The sequence below is a fragment of the Borostomias antarcticus genome, assembly GCF_949987555.1.
Source record: "Borostomias antarcticus genome assembly, chromosome: 4".
In the NCBI taxonomy this organism is placed as follows: domain Eukaryota; kingdom Metazoa; phylum Chordata; class Actinopteri; order Stomiiformes; family Stomiidae; genus Borostomias; species Borostomias antarcticus.
In genome coordinates this window covers 316,723-332,446 of record NC_140237.1, presented here as the reverse complement: position 1 = coordinate 332,446, position 15,724 = coordinate 316,723, and the positions used below count along the sequence as shown (strand labels likewise).

The 15,724-nt window shown below is 45.9% G+C and overlaps 1 protein-coding gene across 1 annotated transcript in view; it reads right to left on the bottom strand.

Annotated features, from left to right (window-relative positions):
- The window catches only part of LOC311308073 (uncharacterized protein), a gene marked incomplete at its 3' end in the record, with an annotated part of 98,055 nt that extends 82,748 nt beyond the window's left edge, over window positions 1-15,307 (bottom strand). Inside the window, exons 1-21 of the mRNA XM_084437010.1 lie at window positions 14,826-15,307; window positions 12,338-12,465; window positions 11,960-12,070; window positions 11,756-11,813; window positions 11,356-11,484; window positions 8,493-8,921; window positions 8,333-8,401; window positions 8,059-8,192; window positions 7,844-7,963; window positions 7,497-7,554; window positions 6,933-7,010; window positions 6,090-6,182; window positions 5,793-5,960; window positions 5,254-5,448; window positions 2,460-3,128; window positions 2,274-2,327; window positions 1,679-1,812; window positions 1,434-1,562; window positions 1,275-1,332; window positions 1,068-1,148; window positions 917-964 (exon numbers count right to left, since the gene is read on the bottom strand). Of these exons, the coding sequence (XP_084293136.1) occupies window positions 917-964; window positions 1,068-1,148; window positions 1,275-1,332; window positions 1,434-1,562; window positions 1,679-1,812; window positions 2,274-2,327; window positions 2,460-3,128; window positions 5,254-5,448; window positions 5,793-5,960; window positions 6,090-6,182; window positions 6,933-7,010; window positions 7,497-7,554; window positions 7,844-7,963; window positions 8,059-8,192; window positions 8,333-8,401; window positions 8,493-8,921; window positions 11,356-11,484; window positions 11,756-11,813; window positions 11,960-12,070; window positions 12,338-12,465; window positions 14,826-15,222 (3,340 nt within the window). The 5' untranslated portion in view covers window positions 15,223-15,307. The remainder of the gene's footprint in view (window positions 1-916; window positions 965-1,067; window positions 1,149-1,274; window positions 1,333-1,433; window positions 1,563-1,678; window positions 1,813-2,273; window positions 2,328-2,459; window positions 3,129-5,253; window positions 5,449-5,792; window positions 5,961-6,089; window positions 6,183-6,932; window positions 7,011-7,496; window positions 7,555-7,843; window positions 7,964-8,058; window positions 8,193-8,332; window positions 8,402-8,492; window positions 8,922-11,355; window positions 11,485-11,755; window positions 11,814-11,959; window positions 12,071-12,337; window positions 12,466-14,825) is intronic.
- Window positions 15,308-15,724: the final 417 nt, after the last annotated feature.

The following is a 15,724-nucleotide window of genomic DNA, read 5'->3' as shown; positions in this document are numbered from 1 at the left end:
TCGACTAGAGTCTCCTGTGAAGTTTTGTACTATCAGAAATTACCAACATTGTGAGCTATTTGTAAACAACAGTACTCAGCGCACTGTTAGACAGGCCAGACAGTTACCCTACATAGCTGTAATAAAGCGGAAGCTGTCCTGAATCTGGTGCTACTCTGTCAGACAGGAGGGGACACCACAGGACTGTAAATAATTTCCTTCCTGAACTGACCCAACTAGATAGCCCACTACAAACCATATGACCTTATTTCAGTTAAGGTGCATTCACTGATTTTATGCATATTGTCAAAACTAATTAAAACCACTTGATATCAGATTGTTTCATTGAGCCATCGCATCCTAATAGCGTCCTACTTCAATGACTCACCCCTATCGGTCACCTGGCTGTTGTTATTCCAGCATTTCTGCCTGTGTTGTCAATTGCCTGTGTTGTCTGCTGACCCGTGCCTTTGCCCCGCCCACTGTGCCTTATATGGCTCTGGCTGCTTGTTTCAGCAGTTGCATGAGTCCCTTACTGCTATCTCGTGGTAAAATAAAATAAATGAATGCAGCTTTAAGATTCCATCTTATCTTTGTTAGGAATGGGGGACTTAGAATCAGACCTAGGTTGAAATACAGTTTGAAATTCTTTCAATTACTTAATTGTTTGCTTGAGTCCGCCTGATGCGCCACGTGTGCTCTTTTATGAACAGCCCATTGGTTCTATTGTGCCAGGACAAAAACGATCAATTACTATCAAGTAATTGAAATGATTTCAAATAGTACTTTGACCCAGGTTTGATGAGAGGACCATCCGCCACCAATGCATACTTTCTATAAATGCTTGCTGAACAGAGAGGAACTTTGAGAAAGCTTTGACTAGCAGCTTCACAGTTCTGAGGAATGGCTTCCTCAACTCCTCATGGACTTCACCTACCATGGTGGGAGCTCAGCGGACTCTCCTCCACCTCCTGTTTGACCGCCACTGTGAACACAAACAACCAACCCGCTCAGTACTCAAGACACATTGTGGTCAAGGTCATACATGCAAACTACTATTTTGACTACAGAGAAAGCCAAAGTTGTACCAGGCTCTGGTTTGCTGGTCACGCGGGTCAGGAGTTCCGGCTGGTTCTGTTGCGTGCGGATCTCCTGCAGTCTGGACACAGCTGAGGGGAGGTGGTGGGGGGAACATAGTCAAGGGCAGGTTAAAGCGGTGTTCCACTAATGCCACTGTAAAAGTCCTATACGGTAAATGAGCCTCCTCTCTGGGATGGAAGAGTTCACAGCTGTACCTTTGTCCAGGTCCATGAGCCAGATCTCTTTGTAGTCTGCAGGGTCCAGGTGCACCTCCTGCAGAGCCGACAGAAAAAAGCGACAAGCTAGGAACTGGGAACGCACAGCGTATCACAGTAACACTTAACACCCTGACTCCATTCGAGGGCCACACCCACCTGTAGTGTGCCAGGCTCATCGTGGTTCTGCGCCTCCAGCTCCCTGGCCAACTGCATCAGCAGCACGGACTGCTCTGTCACCCCGAGGCCCTCCAACAGCCCCCGGATGTACCAGGGGTACCGTGCACTCTGGGGGGGTTAAAGAGTGTATGCGTTTACTCACCAGATGATTTTGTGCTTGTGGTAGTATACTGTATGTTTGTGCGTGAGAGGGTGTGTGTGTGTGTGTGAGAGAGAGAATTTACCAGGTACACCTGACGGTGCCTGTATTTAATGACGTGGTTGATGATGAGCTCACGCTTGACCTTGCTCCCGCACGACACACACAGGTAGAACGGAGCCTGGCCCTCACTGCAGCACTCTATTACAGCGCAGAGACCTGGAGACACACACACACACACACACACACACACACACACACACACACACACACACACACACACACACACACACACACACACACACACACACACACACACACACAGGATATGTACTCACACTACAGTAAGGAGCAACATAACCGGGTTTGAAGTGTGGGCAGCCGAAATAAAAAAATCTTAACAATTGAATTGAATTAACAAGGTCCAGTAACAACCATGGGGATTCGATTCTTTCGATTATTCAAGGTGTATTGAATTGTTGACTTCGTAAAACCATCCTGATCTCAAGAACTCACACTCTGTAGCGAAACGGAATGAATGTAATCTTGAAGGAGATCACAATAGAAGATGACCTCCGAATTCAATTTACTTACAGTAGAATTACAAATCAGTACATCATGGACAAACAATAAGATATCGAGAACGCGCACACACACACACACACTCCTGCCATACTGACCGACCACCGGCTCCGATAGTTTGCTCCTGATGTAGTCCCTCAGCTGTGTCCTTTCTGCCAGAACAAAAGAAAAAACATCCTCTTCACAACTCAATGTCAACCCCTCAGCTCTCCGGCAAACAAGACAAAACGCCATGATTCACCAGTTTGGGGGTGTTAGGCCTCACCTGCGGCTCCGGACCGTACGCCCTCCTGACTGGGTCTTGCAGTCGACCGTACGCCCTCCTGACTGGGTCTTGCGGTCGACCGTACGCCCTCCTGACTGGGTCTTGCGGTCGACCGTACGCCCTCCTGACTGGGTCTTGCGGTCGACCGTACGCCCTCCTGACTGGGTCTTGCGGTCGACCGTACGCCCTCCTGACTGGGTCTTGCAGTCGACCGTACGCCCTCCTGACTGGGTCTTGCGGTCGACCGTACGCCCTCCTGACTGGGTCTTGCGGTCGACCGTACGCCCTCCTGACTGGGTCTTGCGGTCGACCGTACGCCCTCCTGACTGGGTCTTGCGGTCGACCGTACGCCCTCCTGACTGGGTCTTGCGGTCGACCGTACGCCCTCCTGACTGGGTCTTGCGGTCGACCGTACGCCCTCCTGACTGGGTCTTGCAGTCGACCGTACGCCCTCCTGACTGGGTCCCGTGGTCGACCGTACGCCCTCCTGACTGGGTCCTGTGGTCGACCGTACGCCCTCCTGACTGGGTCCCGTGGTCGACTGTACGCCCTCCTGACTGGGTCCTGTGGTCGACCGTATGCCCTCCTGACTGGGTCCCGTGGTAAACCGTACGCCCTCCTGACTGGGTCCTGTGGTAAACCGTACGCCCTCCTGACTGGGTCCTGCAGTGGCCCCCGCCATCACAGCCTCACGCTCACCTTACAGAACGAGAAGCAGATACGTTTGCATTGTGCACGTGTGTGCCAACGTGTGTAAGTATGGGTTATCTATCTGAACAGGGAAAAATTAGAGTTCCACACACCAGATAGCTCTCATTAAAAATGCCCTAACATGCACAGTGGATTGTGTGTGTCTTTTCAAATTTTTTATTCAAACAGCCATGGCAGCATCCCGATGTTCTCTGTGATTGTCACCTCCTTCATATCAAGAGAGGGCCGTTCTCTGTCAGCATTGAAACAGTCCAGGAGTGAAACACACCACTAAGGCTACAGGAGGCTAAATGTCCTAACTGCTAATCATAAGCACGTTTAAATAGGAGTAGGCTAGCTGCAAAGCTACAGAGTAGTGTATTTATTTATTCATCCATGCATGAAGGTTTTTTATTAACTTGATGAAAGACATCAGCTTCAAAGTCAACAACTTCTTGTTTCATAGTAATTGGAGGAAGGAAAGTGGAAATAGTAGTTTTGTGCGCTTCGAGCTGTAACAGTTTAACTTTTGGCTAGACTACGACATGTTGCTATGGAGCATCCACCTTTTCTTTCCTTCTCCTGTCTTCCAAAGCAAGGTCTGCGAGGAGCTCCCAAGGCTACAATAACCATGTTAACGTGGCGCCAGTAACCGGCGAGAAGCAAAGTATACAACATGGGCTTCAGTTAGCTGTTTCAGTTTACCCAGATATCCATAGTGTGGTTCTTCAGGATGAACCAGACAGTCCTCTCTCTCTTGTTTGATGGTGACTGGGCAGAGAGGGAGAAACACACAAAAATGTATGATAACAATATATATTTCACTCACTTTGTCAATACACGCAAACAGACTCAGACAGACTTATTTGTAACTCATCCTGTATTACATCACACGTCCACCCACATCCCAGTTCTACTTAATTTTAGTACTTGGCAAAAGGCAGAGGAAGTGAGTGCAGAGCAAAATAAGCTTTACAGGTGTTGATTTTCGTTGTCTTTTATTATTGTCCTTATTCAGCTCTGCGTTTTGATTTCAATAAAAGACGGCCACCAATCTCACACAATACCACACAGTCCAGTGTCCCTTTTCTGATGTATTCCAAATGAATCTCTCCAACATGGGATTTGAGCGACAATCAAAAGCTGTTTATTACAGAAGGTTTAACATACAAAAGACGATGGCATCTAGTCTAATGTCAGCTTGCCTGTCTGTATGGCTGTCTGGCCCAAATCAAAGCATCTGAGCTTGAGCATGGTTCTTATGGTTCGGGGGCGTTCCACCCCCCCTCCTTCCTTGATCAGACTGGTCTGGACTGGTCTGGTCTCTCCTGTGACTTAAGGCCTTGTAGCGAGATAACTGGCCGATGGTTCGGCGCCCAGGTCTCTATCTCTAACCACAACTGTTGCTGTTGTCCACAGAATGTACCAACCATGGAATGTCATCTTTATCTCATATGGGATGTTTGTCTATGCGAAGGGAGACAGTTTCTTACAGAAACTGTGGCCGACAGCCACATTCAGGGGTCAAACATCATAATTAGAAACAGCTAACAAGATCAGGTTAAACCACAACATTTCTCTGAAAACAGCCATTTTCATCACAGGAAACAAAACTACATAAGAGCGTAAGGTACAAGTGGAAACCCAAGCACAGAACATTAGGGCAATGTAGTAGTTTGGTTTTCGGCTGGGTGCGTTATTGCAACAAAAGAAGGCATTACCACCTCCGCCTTTTCTTAAAATAAAAGCGCTAGTGTCACCATGACCGACACTCTTAGAACAGGTGTTCTTCACCTAGGTTGCCAAGTCCTGACAACTGCGAAAAAGTTATTCTTGAAATTCCCTCTCCACTGTGTGCTAGGCTAATGGTTCGAAGCCACTTCTAGTGATTGCAGCTAACCTAGGCTAACGGCACGTCTCAATGCTGACTACTGCACACACAGACACGAGAAGGGTATGTATCTTCTTGTCTGACTCTGGGGAAGATGGGAAATAAGCTAAATCTTGGCCTGTTCCTTTAAAGGCGTTGAAGCATAAACTAATCAAACGGTGCACTGCTCATTGTCATTGTGAGACTGAGTTGGGGGTCCAAGGAGAAAGCTCAACCCACAACACCCTCTTACCTGTTGCGTCCGAGCAAGGTGGCGTTTCTGGAGACTTCCGTGGGTCCTGGGTTCGGTCCTGGGCGGCCTCGTCTCTCTTCAGGTTCTGGTTCCCCTCAGGCTGGTTCTGCGCCAGATGTCCAGGGTGGTGTAGTGGCACTACAGGCTGGACCAGAAACTCAAACTCGGGGTCCACTCGCTCCTGTTTAACCCTGACTGGGTAGAGAAAGGGAGAAACATTCTGCTTAACCTCCTCCTCCTCCATCACAGTGCTAGCTGTATTAAGCACGGTTCACATGAAGCAGCCCAGGTGGTTTTGCGTTTCAGAACTAAGTTCTAAAACTGCCATCAACATTCTAAACATTCTAAAACTAGCCCGGTTGCAGCAGTTGTACTGGATGTGAACCCGGCTTCACGGAGTATGTACGTATTTGAACATAACTTCAGTTCACATACTGTTGACAGTGTACTTGTAAGTCGCTTTGGAGCTGCTTTGGATAAAAACGTCTTCTAAATGACATGTCGTTAATATAAAAATGTAACTATTCTTTTCCTCTCACCTGTTGAGACAGGGCCCAGGTGTGACTCTGGAGAGTTCCAAGGGTTCTGGGTTCCGATGGGCTCTGGAACCGCTTCTTCCCTCTCTGAGCTCTGATTGGACGGGGGATGATCCGGGACGCATGTGACTGCCTCTCTGTGGATCGGCTCCCTCTCGAGACCAGGGCCAACTGAGAACAGCACAATAACGACGAGAAAGAAAGAGCGTGCGATCTTCGATAAGTCTACACAAGGTGTTCAGAGTATACAGTGTTCATCAAGCGTCGGTTGTATGTGAGAACTCCCGTTCCCAGACTAACCGGTCTCTGTCTCTGTTCTCCCAGCTGCCGGTGCTTCTGGTGGGAATTCCTCAGTGTTCCACCCAGGATGAGGCTCCCAACCTGCTATAAGAGCTAAACAGAACAGAGAGGTACTGCTAGTTACACCAGTCTGCATGTGTCTGTGTGTTGTGCATGCGCATGCGTTCTCTGGGCGTGTGTGTGCTCTGTGCGTGTGTGTGTGCTCCGTGTGTGTGTGTGCCCTATGTGTGTGCTCTGTGTGTGTGTGTGCGCTCCATGTGTGTATGTGCTCTGTGTGTGTGGGTGCTCTGTGTGTGTGTGTGCTCTGTGTGTGTGTGTGTGTGTGTGCTCTCTGTGTTTGTGTGTGCTCTGTGTGTGTGTGTGTGCTCTGTGTGTGTGTGTGTGCTCTCTGTGTGTGTGTGCTCTGTGTGTGCGCTCCGTGTGTATGCGCTCTGTGTGTGTATGCGCTCTGTGTGTGTGTGCTCTGTGTGTGTGTGTGCTCTGTGTGTGTGTGCTCTGTGTGTGTGCTCTGTGTGTGTGTGTGCTCTGTGTGTGCTCCGTGTGTGTGTGTGTTCCATGTGTGTGTGTGTGCTCTCTGTGTGTGTGTGTGCTCTGTGTGTGTGTGCTCTGTGTGTGTGTGTGCTCTGTGTGTGTGTGCGCGCTCTGTGTGTGTGTGCGCTGTGTGTGTGTGTGTGTGCTCTGTGTGTGCTCTGTGTGTGTGTGTGTTCCATGTGTGTGTGTGCTCTGTGTGTGCGCTGTGTGTGTGTGTGTGTGCTCTGTGTGTGTGTGCTCTGTGTGTGCTCCGTGTGTGTGTGTGTTCCATGTGTGTGTGTGCTCTGTGTGTGCTCTGTGTGTGTAACTCACTCAGTGGGTGTTTGGGGGCACTAATCAGGGGCAAGTCACAGTTCTGCTCCTTACAGATGAGATTGAGCATGTATAGGGCTGTAACACAAACACACAAAATCACTTTAAAGGCCCCCTATTATGCTCCTTTTAAACAAGTTAATATAGGTCTCTGGGGTCCCCAAAACATGTCTTTGAATATTTTTACTGAAAATACCGCTCAGATTAAGCATTCTAGCATGGCTCAATACCCATCTGTTTCAGTCCTGTTCTGGATGCGCCGTTTCTGTGCTCATAGAGAGCATTTCTGAATGGCTAATTAACTTAATTTCAGATGGGGGGCTTCTGATGTCAGAACAGGAGGCAAATCAAATGGCTTGTCGAATCAAATGTTTTCAGAATTTGGCTGTCAAATTCTGAAAACCTAAAATGACTGGGTTGTCTTATTTCAAAGTTTGTGGACCCATCAGAGACCCAAATGTATATGCACAAGCACTGAAAAAGTGAGTTCTTCATAATAGGCCCCTATTTCTAACTACAAAGTACCTTAAAGCAAACCCAAAATATATCAACAAGATCAATTACCTTGTTTGAACGGAGCACATTGCACACGCCCATACCACGTCGGGCCCAGTCTAATCACCTGATCATTACATCACAACACATCACAACAACACAAAAAACAGGGTTCACATACAACAGCCAAGACAGTTTTAAGCGGGGTTCACAAACAACAGCCAAGACAGTTTTAAGCAGTTCTAGAATGTTTGTAGCTCTAGAATGTCTCTGTTCTAAAACTGGAATCTTGAAGGTTCATTATGTCAAATCTTCAGAACTACAGCTTTAGATCTGAGAGCAAGGTTTTTTTCTACAGCACTAATGGCTGAGCCATCTCCCATCTCATCTGTGCTGACGGTTTGCTGATTGGTTACCTGGGCATCTATCCCCGCCTCCTGGTGACTAAGTACTATGGCGATTTTCCTGAGGTGGTGTGGCAAAAACTCCTCCCATGCAGAGAGGACAGCAGGATCATCACTGTAGGACAGCATCCACTGTGTACACACAGAAAATGTATATGTCCGTTTTTATTGGGGTGGGGGGGGGGGGGGGGGTAGACTGATGCCGCGGTCGCATACAAATGACTCACCATGTAGCGGCACTGGTGTCTCTTGGAGATGATGTGATCACAGATGTGTGTGCGGGGGAGCATCTCGGCACAGCTCACGCACATGAAGAATGTGGCCTGCGATATCCCCTGGCACTCTATCACATATCCCAGCCCTGTAACACACATGATATCCCCTGGCACTCTATCACATATCCCAGCCCTGTAACACACATGCGAACACATTTCAACACTCCACATCATCCCACCCAAAAAACTATACTGAGAAAACTATATGAGAGAAACACACACTGACCTATAATAGGTTCTTTGTTGCGCAGCCCCTTCACGCTCAGGTACCCTGACAGATTACTTCGTCTCTTGCCTGTGAGTGACACACACACACGTCAGCCAATGATAGACCAGCACACTACAGAGTGACAAATCAGTCCACCAATCCGAGTTGAGTCACTCACCAGTAAACGTGTTCTGGAGCACACGCCCCTGCGGAAAGCTGCCGCACCATGCAGGGCGGGGCTCCGGGTGTGCGTGTGTGTGCGGGAAGGAGGGCGCGCCCGCCTGTTCCTGGACCTGACTGGGAACAGTCCCCGTCGGACTGTACAGGAGGGTCTCCACGGACGCCACGGGAGACGGGGGAGCGGCGCCGCATTCGGGGGCGCCGGATTCCGGAGGTGTGTGGTCTCCCGAAGTCTTGCGCTCCCACCACGCCGGGCTCCCTGGAGCTTCCGGCAGAGGCAGCGGCGCGGGTGCGAGCACCTCCGTAGGAGGGTGCGCTGGTGCAAGTTTGTCACAGTGTTCCGGACCAGGGGCGACAGGATCTGGACATGGCTCGTTCGCAGACAGGGTGGGGGTGATGGGGGGAGGGGTACAGGAAGGGGGGGTGTCTGAGGTACGGAGGGCAACAGGGATTGAGACAATGAGGTGAAGAGAGGGGGAGGCAAGGGATGGGGAAGGAACTTGAGGTTCCTGGTCTTCTCCCAAAAACACTGTGACAGAGAGAGGGAGAGGGGGGGGGGAGAGACAAGTGATTGGCAAAGGACAAAAAAGCTAGAAAATATACAGAGTGCGGAGCCATCTGGGAAAACAACCGGAGAGAAGATTTGGGCATAAAAGCTCAGATTTGGTGGCCTCTGGCACATTCTAATGCCACTATTTCATACACTGGTCATAAAGGAGTAGTAAAGGGAAAATGCATGTTTAACCCTGTTTTAAGGCTACTTATGATCATATACAATGGTTCAGATCAAAACGTTGACAAAGCTAGCACTTTTGAGAAAGTCTGATAATTTTGGTCATACAATGGATGTGGGTGGGCATCTTGAAAATTCTTTCAATGTTAAACTCTCGATTTCAAAGACAAGAAACTCACCGAGGTGTTAGTTGGCGTTCTGACATATAATTTGCCATAAAGTAAGATTCTAGTTAATCTGGAAAGGCTTTTTAAAATATTTAGCATAGAACTATTTAGTCGCAGCACATACGTGTGGAAACGTCCGCAAACTAGGTAGCCTAGCAACATAAACAATAACAATAGTTACCGTAAGTAGTTCCGCTTCCTGAATCCCATCTGCGGATTGATCTACACATCTACAACGGTTGCTTCAATACAAGTCAATAGATTTCATAAAATGATCAATAAAACCCTACAGGATTCATACTTTGCGGCGAATTTGATGTCAGAACACCAACGGACACCAATTACCCCCTCGGTGAGCTTCTTGTCTTTGAAATCGAGAGTTTAACATGTTTTTGAAAGATTTTTCAAGGTGCCCATCCACATCCATTGTATGACCAAAACGGTGGTAGAGCAATTATCAGACTTTCTCAAAAGTGCTAGTTTTGTCAACATTTTGATCTGAACCATTGTATATGATCATAAGTAACCTTAAAAGAGGGATAAACATGCATTTTCCCTTTACTACTCCTTTAATATCTGCACTAGTATCATTTTTATCAAATTCTTATTCTTAAGCCAATTAGGTTGCTGAAAAGACTACACGTGTCCATGTAATTTACTTTACTGCATATTTCCTCAGAATTGTTTTACAAGAAACACAAAGGCACTCTTATTCAAAGAAAATAAACAGTTATTAAAGGTTATTTTAAGGGGGGGAAATGTTTTTAATACCGTGTCTTATCTAGCCTATGTATTGGTTCATTTTGAAACCTTTGAAGCTCAAGCAAATGCCCAAAAGTTGTTCTTGGATGTTTAATGGGATTTTATTAATCAAACTCATGTATTCTATGAAGTAATGTCTGATCAGTATTTAGAGCGCTGTTGAACGGATGGCCATTCCCAGTTCTCCTAAATACCATGTTCGGACTCTAGTCATGCTTTCTCTCCCTTGTAGCTAAACCTTCCTGCAGCATACCAATACCTTAGTATTTCCGTTCGTGCGGAAACCAAATTCACAGTATAACCATATTTGGTTTGACTTCCTGCGACTGGCAGGTGCTCAGGAAATGAGATAGAATCTAGTACATCACATAACAGGAAATGAAGGGTATGCGATGCTTGAGAACTACTTTCCCATCTTATGGTTATCATGAGTTATTTCCCTATTGTGGCTTGAGTGGGGAAATAACTCATGCTATGCCCAGATAGCACAATCTGTATCTTTTGTAACCATATTGGCCTTTTGAGATAACAGATGGACGGTTAGACCGACCAAGAAGCCTATATAAACTAACATGAATATATGTCTAATAAGAGGGCAAATCCAATCCAAATCTCAAAACAAAGCCTTTTAGAGAAGAGTGCTGTAATTTTGGGCACCAGGGCCGGTTTTAGCTATGGGCAAGGTAGCCCTGGTCCAGGGCAGTATTCAGGGCTATATCCCTGGTATACCGCCCTGCCAGGAACCATTCATTGCACCACTGACTCTTGTCACTCAGTCTGCACATCACATATTATTGTTACTCGCTGAAGTGAAGACGGTTTTCTAACGATAAAAGCCTTTTCTCCGAGGTAGCTTCACTTTCATCATCATCATCATCATCATTGGGAAGAAACCCTTGTGAACACGGGGAGAACATGCAAACTCCACACAGAAAGGCCCAGGAGACCTTCCTGCTGTGAAGGTACTACAGTGTAAGTACTGCGCCATAATACAGTACTAAGTGCTGCGCCACCAAAGCTAACCTTTAAGCCTACAAAATGGCGGCATCACCTCACCACTCTATTTCACTCTGGCTGCTCATCATCACCACGAGACACCAGCGCTGCTACAGTACATGGCGAGTGACATCATTTGCATGCCACACACATCAACTCAACATCAGTCTGCAACCCTCTCATAACAAACTGGTTCTATTTACCTTGCGCTGCCTCTGTACTGGTGAAGGGAGCCGTCTGTCTCAGATCTTCCGTCTGCCCCTCCTCCTGCTGCCCCTCCTCCTGCTGCACTCCCTCCTGCTGTCTGATGATGACCTCCAGTTTCCTCAAAGCTGAGGTTTTTTTTTTTTACAATCGGTAGATAAATAACTATTTATAAACTATTTGTAAACCATTACAAATTATATAAATAAATGATCAGTAAATAGCATACAGAACCCCTGTATGAGGTTGATATAGTAATCAAGCCCAGATCTCCCTACAGTGATGCACTGATGGATTGTCTCTAGTAGTCATAGACTTTGTCGGGACGTAAAAACTAAAAGTAACCGCAAACGGACACAAATCGGTGAAGAACTGGGAATGGTCAGGAATGAAGCTCACCTTCCTGCTCTGGTGCAGATATCAGCTGCTTTAACTCATCGTCGTTCACCTTCACTTTCTATACCAGAGAAAAAAGGAGATGGGAGGTGAAAACACTTATGAGTTCTGGTGAGTAGTAGTACACTGATTTCCTATGTTAAATGCAATTACTGTAAGCTGCTTTGGATAAAAGCATCTGCTAAATGACTAATGGAATGTAGTCACCTGCATAAAGAGGCCAGCGTCTCTGTCAACCTTCGCCAGGCGAGCAGTAATCTTGTGCAGCTTCTCGTCCTTCACCATTGGGGGAGCGGTCCAACCAGGATACTTCAACCTCTATATACACACACATATACACACACACACACACACACACACACACACACACACACACACACACACACACACACACACACACACACACAGAGTAAGCTAAATTCTAAACGTCCTAAGTACATAAGAGTCTGGGAGCTAATGCCAGATAACCGTTTGCTTTAACTGCTTTATTAATCTTAACGACTTCCAGAAAATCTTACTCTCCCTAGATAACATAGACCTCTATAGTCAGCCCTGGCTGAAGCACTGATTAAGACACAAACATACCACATAGTTGTACTGGTGACTGGAGCTGGTCATGTGATCAGCATGGGCTTTGTATATCCTAATGGAACACAGCTGACAGAAGTAACATTGCCTCTTCTTGGATCTGACCAAAACCAGGAAGTTTAAGCCTAAAGAATGGACAAACACACACACACAAAATACAAGTTTGAAAATGATTGAAGAAATACTGTACACTTAGGTCTATTATATATAAAAATCACACCCAGGTGAATGCAGGGAGTCAAAAGCAGTCAAAAATTTAAATGAAACAGAAAATGTGTATGCATCTGAAATTACCAACACCTGGAGTGTTCTGAACATTCTACTGGGGAGCATGGTCTTGTCCTAAGTACCACCATTCATTCTATATGAGGAAAGCATGGCTGGTTTCAGACAGCTCTATCTCAACACTGAAATACATTTAAATATATCAGTGTAGCTTGAAAAATGTAGAAGCAGTGACAAGTTTTATCCATCATTGAAATATGTAGTCTATTCTTTGTCCCATTAAAAAGATTGATAGAATGCTTAGTTTTAGAGTGGTGGCAGTTTGAAAATGTCCACACATTTTGTAAACTGACAGCACTCCAAGTTTTAACAGCACATACACATATTATATATCGAAATGTTCACATGATTTGCTGATTTGTTTGACAACCATGCTCACCATTGAAACGAATGGCACTCCACTCTAGCTTTTGAGTTGCTAATTTTGAAATCATACCTGTTTTCTAACTTGACCCCACTCCTAATGTTTTTAAACTACATGAACATATCATCTACCGAAATGTTCATCTGGATCCCAGGATTCCTATGGGGTAAATATAAAGGCTGTGACACTTCTTGAGATAGAGCAGTCTAAAACTGTCCATGCTTTCCCCATGCCTGCCCTCTACTGCTGGTGTGCAACGGTACGGACACGTCACTGCTTAAAAAGTAGCTGTGGTTATGATTTGTAAAAAGTTGAAGAGTTTGACTTCTGACTGAAGTTAAAGGAGTAGTAAAGGGAAAAAGCATGTTTAGCCCTGTTTTAAGGTTACTTATGATCATATACAATGGTTCAGATCAAAACGTTGACAAAACTAGGTTTTTCAAGAAAGTTGATAATTGCTCTACCACCGTTTTGGTCATACAATGGATGTGGATGGGCATCTTGAAAAATCATTCAAAAACATGTTAAACTCTCGATTTCAAAGACAAGAAGCTCACAGAGGGTGTAATTGGTGTCCGTTGGTGTTCTGACATAAAATTTGCTGCAAAGTATGAATCCTGTAGGGTTTTATTGATCATTTTATGAAATCCATTGACTTGTATTGAAGCAACCGTTGTAGACGTGTAATTCAATCCGCAGATGGGATTCTACTTACGGTAGCTATTGTTATTGTTTATGTTGCTAGGCTACCTAGTTTGCGGAAGTTTACACACATGTGCTGCGACTAAATAGTTCTATGCTAAATATTAAAAAAAAGCCTTTTCAGATGAATTAGAACCTTACTTTATGGCGAATTATATGTCAGAACGCCAACTAACACCTAGGTGAGTTTCTTGTCTTTGAAATCGAGTTTAACATGTTTTTGAATGATTTTTCAAGATGCCCATCCACATCCATTGTATGACCAAAACGGTGGTAGAGCAATTATCAATTTTCTCGAAAATGCTAGCTTTGTCAACGTTTTGATCTGAACCATTGTATATGATCATAAGTAACCTTAAAACAGGGCTAAACATGCATTTTCCCTTTACTACTCCTTTAAGTCTGACAGTCTGACTACAGTTCTCCTGACAGTTCATTTTTGTTGCCTAGCAGACTTATCTTAAAACTACAGTATGGTACTGTATGTGAAAGATGAATACCCTACAAGTAGATTCCTTCTGTGATAATTTACTAACAAGGTCCTTCTTGTTGGGCCAATGGACATGAGTCATGGACAACTGGAAATGTCCATATCAGCCTGCATGGTTTTGAGTTCCACCAAAAATAGTGGTAAAATCAAATGTGGACATTCTATTTTGGCCTTGTCATACCAAATCGTGTCCGGGTGATGTAAATGGAATGGTGATGTATTGAAATATCGATCCCTCTCTCGCTGTAGCTAGCTAGTTGTAGAGTCATAATATTGCATGCAAAATTACTCTTTTTAGCTACACCATACAGTGTCACCTTTTATATTTGATTTTAAATTGTTTGGAATGTTTTTTTTTGAAAAACAGCTAATTTTGGGCTCGTAATTACTTTGATGTAATAACATAAAAGATCTCTAACGTTGTGTTTTTGCACCGTTGCTCCAACAGAGCAGCCGTTACTCCCAGTCAGTCAGCCCCTCCCCCTCCCCACCCCTGCTGTATGCGCGCGCACACACACACACACACACACACACACACACACACAGACCGTGCAGGTGCACCCATCCAATGACTTGATGTATGCTGTAGCGCTGAAGTGACAAATAAAGCAGCTACTGTAGTTATAAAAAACAGTCCTACTAACCGACCACTGAAACTCTGCTCCGCCTGCTCTGATTTTTCTGGTGCTTTGATGGCTTGGGCGATTTTGAGGAAACAGATCTGTGTGTGGTTGGGGTCGGTGACGGATGGCTGTCTCGGCCCCGAGTCTTGGACACGGGCGCGTGCGCAACCGAGGTTGAGGAAACAGGTGTGCGTGTGACCTGGCTGAGTGCCTGCAACTCCTGCAGAGGAAGAGCTGTGGCTGCAGTACTTGGGTCCGCTGCTGCACTAGAGGGACATATAGACTTTGCGGTACTGGGCATGGTTTTAGACTGTGCAGAATCAGGCATGGTTTTAGACTGTGCAGAATCAGGCATGGTTGGGGAGGCTGCAGACTTTGAAGTACTGGTCGTGGTTGCAGATCTTTCAGTACTGCCCATGGCTGCAGACTTGGCTATAATGGAGGTAGCTGCAGACGTCGCAATACTTGAGTTGGCTGTGGACTTTGCAGCATTGGATGTGGTCGCAGACTTTGGTGTAATGGAGGTGGTCTCAGACTTTGATGTAATGGAGGTGGTCTCAGACTTTGATGTAATGGAGGTGGTCTCAGACTTTGATGTAATGGAGGTGGTCTCAGACTTTGATGTAATGGAGGTGGTCTCAGACTTTGATGTAATGGAGGTGGTCTCAGACTTTGATGTAATGGAGGTGGTCTCAGACTTTGAGGTAATGGAGGTGGTCTCAGACTTTGATGTAATGGAGGTGGTCTCAGACTTTGAGGTAATGGAGGTGGTCTCAGACTTTGAGGTAATGGAGGTGGTCTCAGACTTTGATGTAATGGAGGTGGTCTCAGACTTTGATGTAATGGAGGTGGTCTCAGACTTTGATGTAATGGAGGTGGTCTCAGACTTTGATGTAATGGAGGTGGTCTCAGCATCTCTG